Below are 21,557 nucleotides of genomic sequence, written 5' to 3'. Positions count from 1 at the left end.
TTGAGAGTCTAGAAAAGAGGCAACCTATCAATCAATGTCTATACGAAGACAAAAAAATTGGGACGAAAGTTCAAAGATCTATCCAACTTATCATATTCCCGCGACAAAAAATTCAACTTTTTATAGATGATTTTTCATAAATTGTAAACTAGAAGAAAATATAATATATATTGTCAGCCATTTGGAAGTTTGTTTGAGTAGATTTTTTGGTGCTATGCATGGTTCCAAAGGAATAAACAAGGAGCGAATGTCAACTCACACCAACTTTGAAAGCTTGAGAAAAGGATTTAAGTCCTTTACAATTAGCAATTTGGCTTTATTTATTAGCAACTTGAGCAATTTATATATACAAGGAAACTGAAATATTATGCTTGCTTAACTTTGAATCTGTGCCGTTTATTGCAAAGAAAAAAATATATCAATGTCAAATCAATACGATTATGGATTGTCAAATTGTCAATTAAAACTATTGGCATTCAGAAATATGTCTTAACGTATAATTTTGATAAACAATATAACCATATAAGAGTATTCGCAATGAATTTTGATTTAGAAATATGTCTTACAAAGAAGATGTGAAAAACTCTCTCAAAAGAAAAACTATATGGAAAACTTAAGGGTCTCTGCGATTTATTCCAAACATGAAGAAACCTTAAAAAAAGATGAGGTAGAGATTCAACATCGAAACGCAAGTGGAGATCCGATGTCGAGACACATCTGCATGTGATGAGTGGAGGAAAATTATAACAAAACAAAAACAAATAGAAAAAATCTTTTGTCTTTAAAAATAGGGAAAGAGATGATAAAGGAGAAAGGAAGAGGGGAGGAAGAACAATGGCGTCCTCCGCTCTCAAAATGAAAACTGCTCTAGAACGTTTTTTTTTTTTGGAAGAGAGAGAGTTAGGATTTTTTGGGAGTCCACTCCCACTAATTCATTTAGCAAGAGTTTATTTATTTATTTTATACCAACAGTGATTTTAACAGAACAATAATTTTAGTCAACTATCAAGAATGGATCTTAAAGGGCAGAAAGATGAACTGCTACACGACATAGACGCACAAACTGGTCTCTTTGTTTTTGGGCCCTAGCAAGAAACTGAAATATATTTCAATGCTTTTGGTTGGCTTGGGTCTATTGTAACTTTGTGTTCCTTATCAAAACCCAAAAAGAAGAAGTTTGTTGCTCAAATGCACATGCTCTGGATATGCATTTTTGATTTGGATTTGGACAAGGAAAGTTAGGAATACTTCTCTTTCCACTCATGATATTTGGAAGGCAAATTTAAAAACATCCCTGATTCACCTCCCTCTGTCACCTGAGAAAGAACTTAGATCGTATGGGCATGGGCAATCATGCATATGACCTGATAATCAAACGCATGTGTTCACTTGAACTCGACACACAGGCTGTTAGCTAGTGTACAACGTTATTGTGTTGCAGTATGATGGCCTATTGTTCTTGAGTTTTATGATTATACAGGTCCACAACTGTGGGCCCTGGTTGGCCCACAATGGGCAAATATTGGTTGGAAATCTTGATGAATGGGCCACTTATGGTTGACAACACTTGATTGCTCGTATCAATATTCAAGGCCTTTTCATTTTGTTAAACCGATTCGAGATGTTATGTTGTTAAATTATAAATTTGAAATTTATTTGTATTTTAATGAGGTTTTTTTCCTTACTATAAAAGAAGTTTTAAATTCGAATTTCTCTTTCTCGTTTACGAGGTAAAAAAAATCTTAAAAAATAACATTTTTCATGTTTTGAATTGGAGATCCCACTTTCAGTCGGTCACAGTATGATTTATACATAAAGGGCAATTGCATTGTGCATGTTTTTAATACTCTTTTGCCATATGATAAGGACCAGGCTTAGTGCTTTTGGTGGTAATTGTTGGAGCCAGCTGTCTGTTGCACATGTTACCAATTCAGATTGACATTGACAAAACTCTATTAGTGCTAATCCTTTTTTTTTTTTTTTTTTAAGTGCCAATTATCTTTTATTTTAGTCGTACGTGTTGAAGTATCAACTAGCTCTTATTTTAGTCATATGTTTCTTTTTAACGTTAAATATTTAAGTACCGACTAATTCTTATCCATATTACTCGACCGACTAACTCTTATTCTAGTCATATTTCTCTTTTTAATATTAAAAAAGATCTCAAGTTGTATTGTCCTAACCTCAATTGTCGGATGGAAAACATAAAAAACAAAACACAAAAGTTAAAGTGAATGAATAGGTTTTTAAGGTAACTTGCATTTTGATTAACACTAAACTCTATCATCCCAATTAAAATATTTTTTTAAGATATCTTAAACTTGAATGGATTAACATGAAAGTTTAACATATGTAGAGAATCTTCTTCAGGGGTTCCACTTCATTGCCTTCCCCTTCAAGAAATAATATGAGCCGATCTGTATCCATTAAAAGTATGACAGATAGGAGCTTTCTTGTTCAGTTTCCATAGCTAAACCACGAAAAAGTAAAAAGGCAAATTTATCATTCTTTAACAACCCTTTGAACCTTCTAATCTTAAGGATAGGGATGAGAATGAGATATTATTTACTAAATTCGATACACCACCTCAACATGTCTCGTGATATCTTGAATAATTGAATGTTCTAGAAAAAACGCTAATTCGAACAAGAATATTCTTCATTGCATTATAAAAGACATGTTTTATTAGGAGTGTGGTGTGTATTATATAATTTGTCAAAAGGAAATTACAGAACCTATTCGATCAAAGTACAAGACACAAACATTCAAACAAAGCATCTAATTTGACCTTTTTTTACATCTGGGTTCAGACAGAACACAAGTCTTGTACTAAATACTAAATAAGAACCAAAAAAAAATAAAAAATAATAATAATAATAATAATAAAAGAGAGCAGACAAATAGAATAGAACATAGCGAAATTACCAATTAAAGAAACCAAAAGCAAAAGGTCAATCCATCCCAGTACAACAAGTTGGTTCACATTACAACTACTGTTTGAAAAAGAAAAAAAAAATTAATCCCTCCTAATTATTATTTTTAATCCATCAAAGTCGGTGGGAAATTGGGAGATCACAGTCAATAATCACAGACCAAGTTTTTGACGTTGATGTTTGGTTACATTCATAACTCCAGTTTGGTTTGGTTACATATATTAATCAATCAGCTCAAGAACTCTGCCTCACCGTGCACGCAACCACCTGGGCCCACTGCCTCAACCGCGCCTTCACCGTCTGCGGCGTATCTCCTTCAACCCCATTTCCATTTTCCCGGGAAGCAAACAGAAAATCAGATTCATAACCCCAAAAAAATTAAAGTAAAGAACTGAACTTGATCCAAAATCAGATGACAAATCAAAAAACACATACCGGGTCCGAAGATTGTATGCGGGCTGCCCACGGGGGAGGGCACCGAGTCGCACTCGGACGGGGTTGGCGAAAACGACGACGTTGGGGTCGTCGTAGACTTGTGAGATACCGAGTCGTAATAACTCTTGTTAACCGCGTAGTAAAGTCCCAAAGCGGGCAGGGTGTCGGCGAGCCGCTGATCCGACTCGGGCGAGTTAAACCCGAACCCGAGTTCGATGCAGGCTTTCAACTCGTCGAGGTCTTCGTCAGTGACGCTCTTGCTGCGCTGGAGCTTCGATCTGCCGTTGATCTTCTTGCGGCGGTGCCATGCCTCGTCTCGGTAGGCGTCAGGGGACCAGGAATGCTGCTTATAGAGCGGCGGAGGAGGCGGGGCGTGCGGTTCAGACATGGGCTCAGCCACCACCCCGCGCGTGGTGGGGGGTCGGAGGGACCTCGCGCGCTGGGGCTTTTGGGGAGCGCTTATGCGCTTGTTTGGCGTTTTTGGTTTATTTGATGAGGAGGAGGGTTTATATGGGAAGGAAGGAATGAAGGGAAGGTGAGGTGAGGTGGGACCCAGTAGTAGTAGAGACTTTGCTTTGGTTGGTCCGCGTCATCATGACCTGTTCCTTTCCTTTTTCACTCGTTTTCTTCTTATTTATTTATTTATTTAATTAATTAAAAAAATAGAGTTTCGGTGATTTTTCTGTTTGCTTCGCGGGAAAATGTTCTGACGTGAGTAAAGGGAAGACATTGCAAAAACCAATTTATGTTTTGTGATGGAGCCAAGACAAGAAGTTAAATGGTTATGCTTAGAGGATATGAACGTAATCCCCAATCCCTAACACAAATGGTCTTTTGTGTTAACTCGTTGTGCTGGTAATTATCACTCTAATAGCCTCACGACTAAAACTGAGAGGATATATGTGTACTTTGACTTTCTCACAATATATTGTGTGATTGCAAGCTGGGTGCCTTTAGCTTGAGGGTGGGGTTGGAGGCACAATTTGGATGACTTGGTACACACGATGGAAAGGGGATGCTTAAATTGGTGCATTAGTTTATGATATTAACATATGAATCAGTTTAGTTTAGTTTCATTTTAATGTTCATATATTGCATTAGTTTTATTTCACTTTCATGATAGGAGTGGGTAGCAAGGTTGCTCACGCAAATTTAAAATCATCATCCTTTTTCTTTTTGTTTTAAGAGTGCTATACATATTTTTCTCCGAAACCTTCTACTTGATCGAAGATGAACTCGGTCAATTTATAAGATGATATTTAATTATGATTATGATAATACAGGAGGAGGAGGAGGAGGAGGAGGAGGAGGAGGAGCTGACTTGTATAGTTTGGTTGACAGACAAAGCACGCCATCATAATTAATTCACAATTTATGCTTACGTTTGTTTCCCCACTTGTATACTCAAGAGTATCCATCGATAAGAAAACGGGCAAATAACTCACAAGTTAAGCTTGAGTTAGCTTAATCATCACATTAATATACTATTAACTATATTTATAATCAAACTTAATCCATAAAACGTCAATTACTTTTACGTCCAGTAGCCTGCAAGAGGTTGCTGTCTGTCAGGCCCTGGCGGCTTAATTTCCAGATAAAAAATAGATTAATTCTTAAATTAATTTTAGGTCACAGTTCCAAATTTTTTTAATCTATATATTATATACATAATGTGACACATGCAACCGACCTAGTTACAAAATTAATAATAATAATGTGTGACATATCTGCTTGATATTTAGGTTTGTATATTGACCCAGCAAGTCATGTTGTTTTATAAGTTCCAGAAAGCATGGGCAAAACGACATCATATAAGAGGGGTGGATGCCATGCATGTTTTTTTTTTTTCTTTTCTTTTATACTTGACCATCAAGTAGAATGGAAGGTGGTTTTCTTTTTCTTCTAAATCATGATTATTATTTTTTAATTGGCAATTTTGACTGTGTGTTTTTGAGCTTTGTTGACTTGTAGCCCCTTCGTTCCCATGCCAAACCCTAAAAATGATGGGCGACGTGTGGTGTTCATCATGTCAGGTGTCCCATGTCTTTTTGAATTTAATGCAAAAGCACAAGCACTACTTCCATTCTACTTGTTTAGTCAGCGCAACACCACCGTAGCGGCGGAAAAACTTAGCCAGCACATTTGAAAGTTGAAAAATCCTTTCGATGCATTTGTTTTGTATTTGTTGAACAAAATAATTCAAATTAAAGTTGACATACATCATTGAGTTTCAATGCCGTACGTCGTGGGGTTTCTATAATGATCCACACGCAGCAAGCGTCGCCTAAATTCTTTTAAGAAGCCAAAGCTATCGGTGGAATTGCTTTTTGGTACTTTTCTTTTGAGTAGTAAACAAACAAGGACCATATAGAAGAAGATGATTCCTTCATCAAACTTATTAGCTGGGGTAGCTGGAAGGAGACCCATCATTCCTAGCTAACAGGTTCCCGCTTTTTTCAAGAACCAAGCCCTTCCCTCAATAATGACAGAGTGCTATATTGGTGGATTGCTATGAGATCAAATTATACAACCAAAACTTGGAACTTACAAACAAAACTAAGCCAGAATGTGTAGTAGCGTAAGACCATCTCCAAGACAAGACAAGAATCAAATTCAAACTACAAGGCGGATCCATGAATTTTCCTTCCTGAGAGCAAGAACCTGCCTAACTCAGCCCAAGTCTTAGTCATTCCCTTGACCCCTTACCTTGCCTATGTAAAGTCTAGCCTAATGCAGCCCAAGTCTTAGTCATTCCCTTGACCCCTCACTTTGCCTATGTAAAGTCTAGCCTAATGCAGCCCAAGTCTCAGCCATTCCTTTGGCACCTTGCCCTGCCTCTATAAAGTCTGATCCAATGTTGCCCAAGTCTCAGCCATTCCTTTGGCCCCTTGACCTGCCTTAGCCTTCTTTGAGGCATTTTATCAAACAGTTTGTAGACTTTGCCCCTAGGCCCCAAGAAAACAACAAAGAAGCTGGGCAACTTCATGGGTGGATCCTATATTGAGTGAGGGAAACTGCCTACACTTGTCCCTTAGTGGATCCACGGACAGATATAGAGGAAATGAAAGAAACCAACTTACACACTTGGTACTCTTGGTACCCAAACAATAAAGTTTGAGTGATGAAAGAACATGTTGTACAATTAAAGCAGGTTAGAGATTGCATTTTGTTATCATACTAGGTTATCCTATGGGTTCAATTGTTTTACTTTGTTCTTCTTAATACAAGGACAAGGACTGGTTGTATCTCTGTTTCCGTCATGCGCTTCAAACAAAGAACTTTCATAATGAGATAGATGAGTTTCAATATTAATAAGTCATTTAAAAAGTAGACAATAAGAGAAAAGAAGAAAAAACGTAAAGATTCAATACGGTTTTTATCACCCTTTAAGTTACATAATATACATGGACCTTATTATAGAACAACTCATATAGATTAATTTAACAACCTAAATGACTTAAGTTAATGACAAATTTTCAATGCCTTATTGCACTCGGGGAATATATGCGCAAGCAAAATATGGATCAAAATTGGGCTTGAAAAAATGTGGGCCCACAACCCAAAATGCCAAACCTTTTGCATTGGACCAAACCCAAAATACCAAGTGAGCTTGTTTTCTATTATTGGTCGATCTGGTCTCATCCTTCTCACGACATAAGTCGGTGGTGGAGGCAACAAGTGGGAACTGAGAAAGGGTTAGGGCTCTCTGTTCTTCTGTTAGGTGCGCAACTCAACCAGTCGACCCAAATCGGAATCGGAATCGAATCCAACCGAAACCGGTCGAAGATGTGGCACGAAGCAAGGAGGTCGGAGCGGAAGGTCCACGACATGATGGACGCCGCTCGAAAGCGAGCTCAACGACGTGCCGTTTTCCTGGCCAAGCGCCGCGGCGACCCGCAGCAATCGATCCAGGTCGTCGGCTCCCGCTGCCGTTTGTACCGCGACGACGGCCTCTACCAAGCCTCCGAGGACCAGCAAGGCTTGTAATGCCTCTCTTCCCTAACTCTTTCTTCTTGATTGAGCTTGAATTTTGCTCCTGAATTAGTCGGAAATGGAAATATGGCATATGTATATATGAACACAACGTCGTTTCGTTCGAATTTTCTTTCTTTCAGGATTCCTTGGAACGGGAAACAGGACGTTTTGATTGATAGGTACAAATTGCAATACTTTCATCCTTTTTTGCAAAAGTTGTAGCTTTAATTTTGTTTTTGGGGGTCAATTGTAGCTTTATTTTTGTGTATGTATGTGAAATGCAGATTTGATGGGCGTGCTCTTCTCGATTTTATTCGAGAGTCCCGGCACTTACGTGCTCAAGAAAAATCGGAAGAAGAGGAAGAATTAGAAGAGTTTGTTAATTTTGAGCGTTATCGGGATTTAATTAAGCATCGTCGTAGAGGATGTCGGTACTTTATGTTGATTTTTAATCATAATGTCTTCAATTAAATGTAGATTACAGACTATTTTTATGTAAATTAGTTATATCACCATCTTAAGTTTGTAGATTATTGATTGTTTTTCTGTGTGAAATATTTATCTCTATCTGTTAAAGAGTAGAGTAATGCTAGATGCTATCAATGAAAGACAAAAATTATCAATCTTTGGTGTTCAAAAACATTTCATAAGCTACGGGGTTTAGTTTAAGATTGTCACAGTTTAAGCTTTTTACGTCAACAGTTACAGATGAAGAGGGTTTGCAACATGTGAATGAAGAAATAGAGACAAGGGTTACTGCTCCATTTGCTCCTGAGAGGTTTGATTTTTTTCTTTTACATTTTTGCGGGTGTGGTGTTCTAATGTGGCAATTTCTTTTCCTCCACTAAATAAATTTGTTGGCTAGTGATACGATGAATGATGTTATGACTGATACTTTAACTGCTTGTGGGATCATGCCTTATATTTTGATGCATATGTGGCAGGTCTCAGATGCAACAACCTTCTGCCGTTAAAGGTTCTTATTCACAGGTGGGGTTCTCTTATGAAGGGGATGGAAAAGAGGAGGCTCAGTTTTCAGACCCTGATGATAACGATGAAGATGAAGAAGAAGATGAGGATGAGGATGATTTCAACAGTGATGATAGCAGTGATGAAGGAATGGATAAAATAGCAAAAGAATTTGGAATAAAAAGGTATGGTTGGCTTGTATACATGGATAAGAAAGCTAAGGAGGAGGAGAAAAGGCAAAAGGAAGTGATCAAAGGCGATCCTGCAATTGTAAGTTCTCACAACTTTGGGTTAAATGACCAATCTTGTTGTAGTAGTGATCAATGCATGATTTGCATTTACTAAAATCTGTAGAGGAAGATGAGTCGCAAGGAAAGAAGGAAGGCTTCTCAGATAGAAAGGGAGAGGGAAAGAGAAGCTGCACGGGTAACTGGAACTCAGGTGCTCCACCATGATCCGTACCGGTAAAAGCTGCAAATTTTCTTTTTATTTGACTTTTGCTCCTGTTTCCAAGTGGTGGAATTTTGCATTCCATAGCTCTTATACAAGATTGCACCTATTTATATCTGCAGTGAATCTAGACGAAGTCCAACATATGAAGCTTATCCTCGCTCAAGAAGGTAAAATCTATGCCATTGCTGTGTATGTTCGTATTTTACCACAAAAGGAACGTGGTACATACTTCTTGTTACTTGTGTGTGCAGATCAAGATCGCGATCATACTCACCATCATACTCACGGAGATATCCTCGTGGACGACATTCTGATGAAGCTCATCGAAGCAAACCAGCAACTTCTAAAATAGAATATATTACTGAATTTGGGGGCTCCGGAGATAAGGATGAATCAAAGCGTGCAGGATTTTCTCCACCGTCATCTCCTCCCTCACAGGCCGATGTGTTAAACCGGTCGGAGCACTCGACCTTTTATTCTTGCAAAGATTCATTGGACAGTCTTTACTCTGCTGCAGCTTTTCACCCATTTTGTTACCTGAGGAAATTTTTTGTCATTTAGAATATATCAGGCTTAGGGTTATCAGCCTAACTGCCAAGAGGAAGAAGGAAGGAGGCTTCCTTTCTGAAGCTCATTTTGTTCCCTGAACTGATATCCCTAATGCTTCTTCTTTCTTGTAGGCCTTCAACTGGTCTCATACTTGAGGCTCTGCATGTTGATCCTGCATCCGGTGCATCCCTTGAGAAGGATAAGGGCACTAAAGTGGTGAAACCACCAGCAAGGTATCTCATGGAGCCTAGATCAGAAGATCTTTTTTCTTTCTTCACGCATTAACTTTCCAAAAATTAATGTAGTTATTGTGCCTATTGGAGGCTTTATTAACCATTATGCTTATTTTCTTTCCTCTTGCTTTTGTCACCTGATTTCTTCTATATCCTTGTAACTATATAAGTACGACTTTTTAAAGTTGATTTATTTCTTTTTCTCACAGCACATCCTCAGCGTTAGCAAAGTTAACCAAGGGAAGTACTTCTGGTGGGCCATTGAAACAGCAACCAGTGGAGAAGAAAGAAACTCCTCAAGAACGACTTAAAAGGATTATGAGCAGGCAGCTGAACAAACAAAGTACGTGGGTGATGGTAGAGAAGGCTATTGTGGTACTTTGTGTTGGATCTTCATATAATCTGATTATGAAATTATTTGCCTTTTCAGTTAAGAAAGATACTGCTGCTGAAATTGCTAAAAAGAGAGAGCAGGAGCGCCAGAGGCTGGAAAAACTTGCAGAAACAAGCCGATTAAGTAGATCTAGGCGTCGTAGTCGCAGCAGGAGCTATAGCCGCTCTCCTCCACGGTAGTTGATTGATTTTTTATTTTATTTTTATACATGATAGGTGCAGGCTCCAACTATGAATTTAAGGCCGATAATCCCCAAGGATTAGGTCCAATTTTTACTTGAATCATGTTGTGGTCGTGCCTGGTGGGTCAGAAGTATGTGGGTCTGTGATTATATTATCTTGGCCATGATTGTGAAATGCATTTACCGCAGAAGATACCGAGATAGTAGAAGTCGGAGTAGAAGCAAGAGTTCCCGAAGACATTATTCTCGATCTCGGTCTCGGTCTCGTTCCCGCTCCCGAACACGTAATCATTCACGCACGTACTCCCGCTCACCAAGGTGACCCTACTGTGTTTCCCTTTCCGTTTTTTGTTGCCTGACACTCGTCATGTGGCATGTTCATACTCCCGGAGATTGATTCAGAGAGCTGACGTTACAGGGTACGAAGCCGAACAAGACATTGATGGATATTGAATTGACGCAAGGTGATCAGAGTACTTCAAATACTTGGATTGGAGTATTTTTGTACTTTTAGAAAGGTAGAGCACTGGTTACTATTGAAATTCATAGGTTTCATTCCGAGTTATGCAAACCTTGTTGTATATGAGTATATAATAAATGGATACTATGATTTATGTTTGTTTCTGTCAGACTAGTGACTCTTTTGCTACTATATAATATGACATAAAACCTTTCTTAAAACTTAAGGGAGACAAATGACTTTAGTCGCTGCTATAGTGGAACCATTGGATGGGCTTATACGCGTGCTGATGTGCATGTTTTAAAGGAGTATTTGTTGCCTGCGTATTATACGTAGAGAATGGTAGTTTTCAAGCTCAAGCTTCAGCCTCGATTGCTGCTTGAGCTGGCTTGCTTTGTGGAAAGAGTTTTGAGTACATTTGGAAGTTTCAACGAACAAGCTGAGCTTAACCTGGGCTCGACGAGTCTAAATAAAAGTCAAACGAACTGTTTGTGAGCTTTATGAGTTGAGTATGCTAACCCTCGAGCTCGATTTGTTATATATATATATATATTTTTATAATGAATTTAATATTTGGTTTGAGTTCAGCTCATCGCTTGTACGAACTGAGCAGAAAACGGGTCTTCTATCGATCCGATTTATAGATTGTTTGAGAGTTCTCTCATATGGTATCACAGTAAGGAAGGGGATGGAGTATGGAAATGCAGTCGCAGTTGTATTAGCCATTGTCTTGGCATCTGATTAGCATAGATGTGAAAGGGATGACTAAAACTCAGGACAAGAAGTGGACAATCGTTGAATTGTCTTTTGAGCCAATTTATTTGAAACGGTGCCATTTCTCCTTAGTGTTTGTTGTCCTTGGGGATTTTTTTGGGACAAAATGGGTTTTGGACCGAAAAAGAAAAAAGAAAAAGAAAACACAAATAGGTTCTTGTGATAGTTGGTGAAAAGCATTGAATTTGAGGGAGAATGGAATCTCTTTTTGTTGGTGAAGGCAAACGTAATTCTTGTGTCTTGTACATGGGAATTGACATCGTCAACTACTTGACGACAGGACAAGATCTTAAGATGTTGAAGCCTTTTGCAACTAACAAAATTATGAGCTCTATTATGATTGTTTTCTCTTTTTGGTTCTTTACAAAGAAAGTAAGTTTTGGTTCTTATAAGAAATCTCAATTCCACCAAAGCTGTGACCAGTCCAAACTAGTCCAGCCTGGTGTTTTTGTTGAATCATTGCCCGACTTTACAACGATGGGCTTTAGGTCAAGTATCCCCATCATGCCATCCTAAAGCATGATTGTTGGACAAGCAACTAAGCCAAAAATAGCATCTCTTATAATCAAATTTCTTGTTTTTTTCTTATTGGAAAAGAGAAAAACTCCACAACTCAACTTTCCTTATCGGGCACGGGTTTCATAGTAAACCCTAAATATGTATATCTACTTGTTCAAATCTAGGACATTTGAGTTTACAACTTGTTTCGTATTGGCGTTTTTTAAATTACTTTTTGATATAACATACATGTATTTATATAATGCGAACCGCTTTATTAACCCTCGGGTGAGAAGGGTTTGATGAATATGGAGATTTGAATGGTGTGATGGGAACAAAAGGAAGATTGTAAAGATGGACGAAGATAAAGGCAAAGTTGAAGTTGCATGCAATAGATGATAGATGCATCCAGCCAGCATCTTCCTTTAAGGGGGCCTTTGATCTTTTGCATCTCGTGAGGCACACGGGAGGCTTCTGTTAAAGCGTAGCCATCCAAAAGCTTAGATTTAAAACCTCTCTGCCTTTATTCCATCCATATCACACGAACGTATATGATCCCATGCCCATCCCATCTCTCTCTGAAAGTGATGCCTAGCCTATATATCTATCCAACCTCACATATTCACACCGCCTTTAACCCTTTTTTTTCTTTTTATTTTCTATCAAACACTACCTTTACTTGTATACCTGCCTAGCTACTACTTGATTTTAGGAGAGAAAGTTGTCATATAAAAATTGAAGAAATTGTTACCACCACACGAGGGAGCCTCTAATCTAATCATAAACTCCCTTTAAACTATGTAATGGAATGTTATAATTCGATGTGAAAGTAATTTCATTTCAAAACCCCACCACTCACGTCTTAGCGATGTAGCTAGGTTTGCAATTTGGTAAATGGTGATGGTTTAGGGAATATAATAATATAATTAGGAATGTGTTAGGGTAGCCTTGTCTCATTTAAAAAATACTTGGCCGAAAGATGCTTTACAAAACATGCACTTTGTAAGCATGAAAAATAATTTTTTACAAGACGGTTTAGCATGTTATGTTGTCAATTCGCGAATAGAACTATTAGTAAAATGGATTTGATTTAAATTTGTGATAAATCGAGCAATTAATCCGAACTGTTAGTAACACAAAATTTAACAATATAACATGTCGAAACTACAATCCTCAACATTATCTTCAATTGGCAACATATATATCATCATTTATCCGAAACTACAATCCTCTAGCTAGTACAAACTTTTAGTAAAAGAACCGACATCAATCGATGGTCTCTTTTTAGCCTTCTTTATTTATTCATCATTATATGCTCGAGCCTTTTCCACTTTGTACCTAAACTGAAGAAATGAATCCCATGTTATTTCTTTTTGGCCTCTTAATCCCACCTGTATGTCCCATTCCTCCTACAAAATTATTGCTAAATTTTTCCAAAATCAATTTCTATATAAAATATGTTTGAAGGAAAGTGAAGCACATGGGATGGTGTATCTCTCTCTCGGATTAACTATAAATTAATTTGAATAATCTTCAATCGAAGAGTGTGTAGAATAATATTATTACGAGGCTAGAGCCTGCCCTACCAAATGATTTTATTCTTCTAAGCATGCATAACCATCTTTTAATCGCCTTGATATTATATTATTATCATCCTAATCACCACCATGAACCACTGCAAATCTTCTTCGTCTCCCCTCCGCGGCCTCTCCTGCATCTTTAGCATCATGGTGACGTCACTGATCTTCGTGTTTAATAGATTAGTTAGTAAATTAATAGATTAATTAATGGATTTAGATGTGTGTGTGTGTGTGTCAGATACATAAACTTGACTTAACATGAGGATGATTGTGAGACCGGATCAAGCTAAGCAGCCAGCAGAGTGAAGACAAAACAAGTTTACTTTAATTGATTGGCTAATTAACCTTATGCAAAATTTTGACATTGACACTTTTTGCATTTCATGTAATTTCCACTCATCTTAATTTTAATTACTTAGCTTGGGTTCCCCAGACAGGACCAATGTATAAGCATGAATGCCATGCATGTTCATCCACTAAAAACTAGAAAACGACCATGTAATTAACTAGAATTAGGAAAATATTTACAGAGACCTACCTCTCAATAAGTTTTTTAAGTCTCACTTTCAGAAGGGACCCCCACCCAGAGGCTAGATCCTTACCCTTGAGGCACAAATATCTTTAATTATCCTTCAAACCACCAAACCGAAAAAGGGTTTTCATTTAAATTAGTCTGATTTTTTTTTTAATACAAGCGAGAATCTAAATTATATGGAAATAAGGTTTTTCACACACATGCACTATAACAGTGCCATGAAGGTTCGAATTTAAGATTACTAGTCTACAAGTCAATATACTATTTTTCATTGAGCTAAACTTTAATGACAAATTAGCCTGGATTAAAATTATCAACCAAATTTATTTTTTTATTCCATTAGTCTCGATCAGTCCCTGTTGATGATAGAGAGTGATGCATTAATTAATAAGATAAACAAGCCGTCGTCATTATTCGTAACGTTATCAGCGCATGTCAATCAGATGTATCTTTCGTTTGCCTCCTTTATTAATCTGTGCAAATGTATTTAAAGTGAAAACAAACATTTCATATCAAATACGGCCGTCTATATCTTTCAAAAACCAAACAGATAATAGACGAAGAAATTAAGAGAATTGATAGCTTGACTAATCAGTGTTTAAGGGAACATAATGTGGGATTGAGGAAGACAAATAAGCAAATGGTTGCCCACAAAGTCCACCCGTTCGTTTGGTGATTAGAAATTCTAGGGTTCTTCTGTATGGACCCTCACAATGTCTTCTTTTCTACATACAATGACAATGGCATTATCCAATGGCTTGTTTGCAAAATGGCATCTTCTATCGACATTACTTTACCATTGAAGACAAGTTTTCTACACATATCTCTGTAATTTCTCATGTGGATGGTGACCAGGCTATTTGTTGGTCCAAGCAGGTCCCCTCTCTAAAACCCTACGAATCTAATTCAGCTTTTGTATTCATTTCATGTACGTTAAGAGACAATGCTTCATGGTCCATCCCAACCCCCACCACCAATCTTGAGCCAATAGCGTCCTGCCTCTCTCTCAATCTATAAGATCCTTAGTTGGTCAAGGATTTTTTATATGTGCATATATATTATAACAAATTCTCGAGATTGGAATATCAGAAACTATTTAGTCAATTCAATTGTTATCGAATTTTAGATGAGTTCATTGTTTCAAATTTATCATTATTAAAAAGTTTCTATTTTTTAGCTGACTTTTGTGTCTGGATACGTGATTCTTGAAAGTGACTTAAAATTTGAATGGCTCAATTCATTCCCGATAACATCCTTTTATGCCGACGGAATTCTGATTTACAACTCTTTGTGCCAAACATGGCTTTGATTTGACCTACAAATTGTGAACCACCTTCACCTATTAGGAATTTAATTAGAATCTCTTCCAATAAGAAATATAACTACCACTAAACTTAAGAGTTAATTAGTGCATATAATATAAGTGGATGCACGGAGCTTGTGATTCAACTAATTTAGAACATTTATCTTTGTATCTGAGGTTCTAAGTTCGATTCTTCTCTCCTTAATAGCGGTTATATATATAATAAAAAAATTAAAAAAAATCAGTGGATTAAAATGGAGACTGATTTTGCTTAGTATAGTAAGTTGGCATGGCATGTGGCCCCATGCAAAAGCAGAATTATAAAACACGTCCAATAAGTCAAGAGTCTCACATATGAGTGGGGTCGAAGTTACTTCCAGACTAAGATGCTGCAACTTGATATTTGCTTAATCTTGTTCAATTTCTTTTTATTGGGTTTACCGTTTACGTACCTGCTGCATGATTTTTTTTACAGTGCCAATATTATTATAAAATATAAATAAATATAATATGATCAAACAGTGTAAAATCATCCATAAAAGTCTACTTCACCATCACACCGTTGACCCACCTACTAAATAAATAAATAACCGAATTAAAAAATGAAAATTTTCTTTATCGAAAAAGCGAAATTTAAGGACAACCTCACATGTTCTGATGGTCAGGTGAATTAATTAACCTGACCAGGCAAACTAACCCTAGCCTTGTTTTTCTCCTCCTGAGAAAAGTAGCCGTTCATATCAATAATTTAATAATTATATTTAAAATTGGCATTTTGTTTTTGTTGTCTAGGGGAAATATCAGTGTTTCTATCACGTGCTCAACTTGAGAAAGTAGCCGTTCATATAATCCATGTATTTTTTTTCTAAAGGATATTTTCAATTAAAAGGAGTGATAGAATATTAAATTTATATATATTATACGAATATTATGATTCGAGTTCAGGATTTTTCCTGAAAGTACTATACTGGTGGATTCTTTACCATATCAATCCATATTTAAGTTAGGTTAACGATATAATTAAGTATGATTTTTTTTTCAATTCACAAGATAAACAAAGTAAAATTCAAACTTCGCCGTTGACGTGAGAGTTTTAGTATTAGAGCTAATAGCCGACAAATAAGTATAATTTGCTAGGGACATAATATGGTCAAAACTAAACTAAATTAAATAAATAAATTAGAGAAAATTAATCCCAATATCTGTCCTTTCCTTGAAAAGGGTACGAACTCTTTTTTTGTCATTGCTCTTCTTAGAGTTCAATTTGAATCAAGCATTGAACTCAAACATGATTTACATTTCCTTACTGGTAGGCGAGAAATTCAAACTAATGTAAATCCAATGATAAAAGAACATGATTTTCGAATGTGAAACGGCAGGCTTTGGCCTGCTTGCTTGCCAGGAATCCCCTGTCACCTGTTTCTGACTTTCCCATTTTATGCTGACTTTCTCAATGTAAATCTATGTGAAGAAGGTACTGCAATTTGATTCTGTTTTTGAGGTGAATTGCACTCTGATATTCTGTTTGTAGAGACTAGCTAGTTATGTAACCGTGAGTCTAATACTACCCTACCCACCAAATGAACTCCTAAAATTTTGGATCCTAACTGAAGTCATGATTCATTATGAAAATTACTTCCTTTTAACAAGTAAAACTATCCGCTATTTCATCATTTAGTGACTAAAATTTAAAAAATCTTTTTGAAATACAATATTGATCAAATGACATTATGTTGTAATCACAATTGACATTTTCATCACATAAAACTAGACCGCTAAGTCGTCGTGCATATTACACCCATAATTGAGAAAATGTCAGTCGTGATATGCCTATCACGTGACAGAATTGTCTAGTTCAAAGAACGCATATATCCGAATTTGATTAACTTGTAACTTTTTTATATTTAGATTGTTTTATTACTCAGCACTACTGGAAAAATGTTTATGTCATCTCTTGTCATGAAATTTTTACACGTAAATGATATTCCGGAAAGTGTGAAGATGAATAAAGGAGGACATTTATTGGGGGTGACTGATCATGGCAATGAATGAGCAAAAATTAACCATGCCCTCACCTTGAGGAACATCTTATCTCCTTGCTGGTCTTATTATTCTGATGACCAATGATTAGCTGATTAACATATTTTGGTGCAGTAAAAAATTGCTTTGTTTTCCTAAATTAAATACTTGAAAAGCAATTCAACGTCTAGTGTACAGCAAATGTGGCATGATGATGGTTTTGCTTCTCCTTTATCTCTTCTGTCAAACCAAATGCATCATTCTTTATGGGCCACATTTTCATCATTCTTTCTTAGCAGAACCAAGAAGGTATCAACTCTTTCTTTTTATCTTTGTTTTTATTGGTAAAAACAGCAATTAGCACTAAAAGCTTTGATTAATAATTAGGTCAAGCAATTTGTTGGCACCAAAATCCCGTTACAGAAGTGATTAACCTCCCAGCACACCACAATCAAAGCCCCCCAAATGCCACACTTTTTCTAGCTTTTCACCGTTGCTCAAAAAGATAGTAAAATGATTATTTCTCAAAATACATAATTTTCTTTTATAAGACAAATTGATGATGGAAATCATATATTCGACCAACATTTTAGACTGGTACTTTAACAATAAAATATCTCCTAATTTTACGTTCGAGAGCATTTTTGTCTGTCATTATGACATTTTAGATACGTAATTAATTTTTTTTTTAGTACAAGCAATGTTAAGAGATGAGAAAGTGAAAGCAGGGACCTCGAAAGCAAAGATAATGACTCGTAACCATTTAAGCTAAAAATCCCTTGTAAATGGTCAAATAAATTGATACATTTGTTTTAGAGTTGGTCATTATCAGAAAATCCAAGGGCAATTAACTAGTAAATTTAGTATCCACTAGGCTAGGCTAGTTGCTTGCTTTAGTAACTAAAAAAAATGAAAACCCGAAAATAAAATAAAAAAGAAGACCAAAATCTGAGTGGGGCCCACGCTAGAGCGGCTATAAATAATCCAAAGCTTGCTTTTCACAACGAAGTCCTTCTCTTCTCCCCCACGAAAAAGCTCTCCCACTCAGACTCAGACACACTTTTCCTATTTTCACTTCACTCTCAGACAATCAATCTCCCAAACACGCCACATTCAATCTGCAGAGAGCAAATCGATTTGATTTCAACTCGTCAATCTTCGAACCAAAATGGTTGACGTCGACCGGAGGATGACCGGTCTGAACCCGGCGCACATAGCCGGCCTCCGCCGCCTCTCCGCCCGAGCCGCCGCGGGACCACCAACCCCCTCCTCAACCGCCACCGCAACAACCCTTCCCGTACGAAACGGCCTTCTCTCGTTCGCTTCTTTGGCCGAGAACGTGACATCCCACCTCAAAAGCTCCGGTATCCAGGTCCAGCCGGGTCTATCCGAATCCGAGTTCGCCCGAGCCGAAGCGGAGTTCGGGTTCGCATTCCCGCCAGACCTCAAAGCCATTCTCTCGGCTGGGTTGCCGGTGGGTCCGGGCTTCCCGGACTGGCGTGCCGCCGGTGCTCGTCTCCATCTCAAGGCTTCGCTTGACCTTCCGATCGCGGCGATTTCGTTCCAAATCGCTCGGAACACCCTCTGGTCCAAGTCGTGGGGCCCGAGACCGTCCGACCCGGAAAAGGCTTTGCGGGTCGCGCGAACTGCTTTGAAGAGGGCTCCGCTTCTGATACCCATCTTCAACCATTGCTACATTCCTTGTAACCCTTGTTTGGCTGGGAACCCCATCTTCTTCGTTGATGAGAACCGGATCTTCTGTTGCGGGTTGGATCTATCCGATTTCTTTGAGCGCGAGTCTTTGTTTCGAAAATCGGACTCCGACCCGTATATTCTCAAGAAGCAAAGGTCAGTGAGCGAAAAATCGGCCGGGTCGTCGACTAATTTCTCGCGAAGGAGCCTGGATACGGGTTTCGGGTCCGGAGGTAAAACACCGAGATGGGTCGAGTTCTGGAGCGACGCCGCCGTGGATCGTCGCCGGAGGAACTCAAACTCGTCGTCATCGTCGTCCTCGTCGCCGGAGCGGTTCTTTGATATGCCATCGAGGTCCGAAATCCCGAAATGGGTGGACGAGTACATTGATCAAATCGGGTCCGCTTTGCGACGAGGCGGATGGAGCGACTCCGATATATCGGACATGGTCTCGGTATCGGCGTCTGGGTTTTTCGAGGGGGAGATGGTGATGCTGGACAACCAAGCGGTACTCGACGCTCTTCTCCTCAAAGCGGATCGGTTCTCGGACTCGCTCCGAAAAGCCGGGTGGAGCTCCGAGGAGGTGTCGGATGCTTTGGGGTTTAATTTTCGACCCGAGAAGGAGAAGAAACCGGCTAAGAAGCTGTCTCCGGAGCTCGTGGAAAGAATAGGGAAACTGGCTGAATCCGTTTCCCGGTAACTTTTTTCTATTTTTTTAATTCATTTTTTTTTTCTGGGAAAATTGAGAGCTTCTGGGCCTCGGGTTTCGGGTTTCCCCATCGGGTTAAAGAAAATCGAATACATAGGGGAACGCGTTGTACTATGAAACAAAGCGTATAAGGAAAAACAAGATGAAAGAGCTCAAACTACAAGGAAATAATATAGATTATATAAATAATTAATTGCTAATATATAATATTATATATATATATATTTTTGAAGACAATATTATGATTTCTGTAATTATGTTGTTGGCCTAATTATGTGGTTACAGCTCATAGTGGTAATTATTAAGAATTTCTGGGGTGAAATTGGGTCTGGGAAGTGCACGTGTGCTCTCTTTTTAATTTTTGGAAGTTGAGCTCTCCAATCAGAGGCTTGGCCAAAATGTTGTGTGACAGCATGATATGATTCATCTCTTCGCATATCATTCCAGGCGGCAGTGAGCAGTGGCTAAACGACACCGTATCTTGGGGTCGGCAGAATAATAGCTTTTTTCCGGGAAATTTTTTGGTGAGAAAGTGGGTCTGATTTGATTGCGAGAATACTGGGAGTCTGGGAGTGACTGGCAGGTGTGAAAAGAAATGTCTGGGAAATATTTTACTTCTTTTGAGAAACTCGTTTTTAGATTTGAGAGATAGGGATAGGGGATATTAATTGTTGTTTTTCTTGAAAAAAGGGAAGAAAAAGAAAAAGAGAAATAATTGGTGTTTGAAGGTGAATGAATCCTGACACAGAAACCTTCTCACTGTTAAGCTTTTAAGAGACACAACTACAAGCTGTGTGGTGCTTTTTAGATATGCAATTTACTTACTTACCTAGGTAATTGGCATATTAAGTGCATTCAAATACAATCTTGTGTATTTAAAGAATTTTTTTATAGTAAGTAATCATAGGATCTTTCGAAGTTCGTATCGTATTTACAGTTTACCAAGAAAAATAGTTGGTATTTGCAACGGAATAGTTAAGAGTAGCTACTTATGCATTTGAGATTCTGTGTTCGAGTCACAATCTTTATTATCGCTTATATATTTAAAAAAAAATCGAGTGAAAGGCCATGTGATGTGGGGTCCTACTTGAGATGGGATGATTAGGACTTCAGGAGGAGGGACACTAAGAGAAGTGGAGCTTTCCCACATATTTTCCCCTACAACTTTTTTCGACCTTGTAGTAGATTTCTCACAAGGTTACTGGGTTTGGATACTGGTTTTTTTGTTTTTGTTTGTTTTTGTTTGTTTGGCTTGGCATAATAATCTACTTTGCTTGGTTTTGTCAACATGTTGATCTTGTAAGTATTTGGGGAACATGTAATGCGCGTCCATGTGGTGGAGCGTGGTGTGAAGGTACGGATAGGACTAATTTGGACAATCAAATATTCAAAATTTGAAATTAGTGTTTGGACATTACAAATTAGTTTTGGACGAACATCGAATAATACGGATTACTCGTTCATCTTATGTATATAACATAACATACTACATATGATTTGTATACGGCTTTTTGGCTTTTGCTTTCAAAATAAGTTGGTAAGTAATCTTTGTATCTTAGCTAGTGGACAAGAACTTGTTACCAAAAGCAATTGATTGCTCATTAAAGAACCAAAAACCTTTCCATTTAGTTGAGTACTTGAGCTTTAAAACTTGTAGTCCTCAATCTTCATGCATGTCGGACAATATGCAATTACAAATTATGATGAGGAAACACTACTTGGTTGACCCACCACCACATCTTTTCATACGAATGTTAGCTTTTGTTTTTTGCATCTTGCCATTGATGAAGCGGATGAACAAGTTTTCAGAAATCATTAACTGTCCTTTGAGCAATTGAGAGGCGGGGGTATTGATGCGACAAGAC

The 21,557-nt window shown here is 37.8% G+C and overlaps 3 protein-coding genes across 4 annotated transcripts; 2 read left to right on the top strand and 1 right to left on the bottom strand.

Moving 5' to 3' along the window:
• Positions 2,902–3,874, bottom strand: LOC18771215. The gene is made up of 2 exons (XM_020569274.1): positions 3,369–3,874; positions 2,902–3,247 (listed from the first exon to the last, which is right to left on the bottom strand). Exons 1-2 carry the CDS (start codon positions 3,754–3,756, stop codon positions 3,168–3,170), a joined length of 468 nt encoding a protein of 155 aa, XP_020424863.1. The 5' UTR covers positions 3,757–3,874; the 3' UTR covers positions 2,902–3,167.
• Positions 7,015–10,803, top strand: LOC18770909 (CLK4-associating serine/arginine rich protein). 2 transcript variants are annotated; one of them, XM_020568459.1, is made up of 13 exons: positions 7,015–7,351; positions 7,484–7,522; positions 7,628–7,770; positions 8,046–8,121; positions 8,288–8,582; positions 8,667–8,776; positions 8,885–8,932; positions 9,017–9,220; positions 9,446–9,547; positions 9,757–9,890; positions 9,978–10,116; positions 10,315–10,440; positions 10,541–10,803. In XM_020568459.1, exons 1-13 carry the CDS (start codon positions 7,155–7,157, stop codon positions 10,563–10,565), a joined length of 1,638 nt encoding a protein of 545 aa, XP_020424048.1. In that variant the 5' UTR covers positions 7,015–7,154; the 3' UTR covers positions 10,566–10,803. The 2 variants fall into 2 exon arrangements, with proteins under 2 accessions (XP_020424048.1, XP_007204189.1); XM_007204127.2 differs by having other exon boundaries at positions 10,312–10,440.
• Positions 17,984–20,608, top strand: LOC18771267. The gene has a single exon (XM_007203819.2). It carries the CDS (start codon positions 18,460–18,462, stop codon positions 19,681–19,683), a length of 1,224 nt encoding a protein of 407 aa, XP_007203881.2. The 5' UTR covers positions 17,984–18,459; the 3' UTR covers positions 19,684–20,608.

The sequence above is a fragment of the Prunus persica genome, chromosome G7 (assembly GCF_000346465.2).
Source record: "Prunus persica cultivar Lovell chromosome G7, Prunus_persica_NCBIv2, whole genome shotgun sequence".
Lineage (NCBI taxonomy): Eukaryota > Viridiplantae > Streptophyta > Magnoliopsida > Rosales > Rosaceae > Prunus > Prunus persica.
This window is presented reverse-complemented; position numbering and strand designations above follow the sequence as displayed.

Bases quoted from the DNA above. Each gene is read 5' to 3' on its own strand.
- LOC18771215 (XM_020569274.1), bottom strand. From the start codon at position 3,756: ATGTCTGAACCGCACGCCCCGCCTCCTCCGCCGCTCTATAAGCAGCAT. The intron at 3,248-3,368 runs GTATGTGTTTTT...ATGGGGTTGAAG, and splicing joins GCATACAATCTTCGGACCCG to GAGATACGCCGCAGACGGTG.
- LOC18771267 (XM_007203819.2), top strand. From the start codon at position 18,460: ATGGTTGACGTCGACCGGAGGATGACCGGTCTGAACCCGGCGCACATA.
- LOC18770909 (XM_007204127.2), top strand. From the start codon at position 7,155: ATGTGGCACGAAGCAAGGAGGTCGGAGCGGAAGGTCCACGACATGATG. The intron at 7,352-7,483 runs GTAATGCCTCTC...TCTTTCTTTCAG, and splicing joins TCCGAGGACCAGCAAGGCTT to GATTCCTTGGAACGGGAAAC. The intron at 10,117-10,311 runs GTAGTTGATTGA...CATTTACCGCAG, and splicing joins TATAGCCGCTCTCCTCCACG to AAGATACCGAGATAGTAGAA.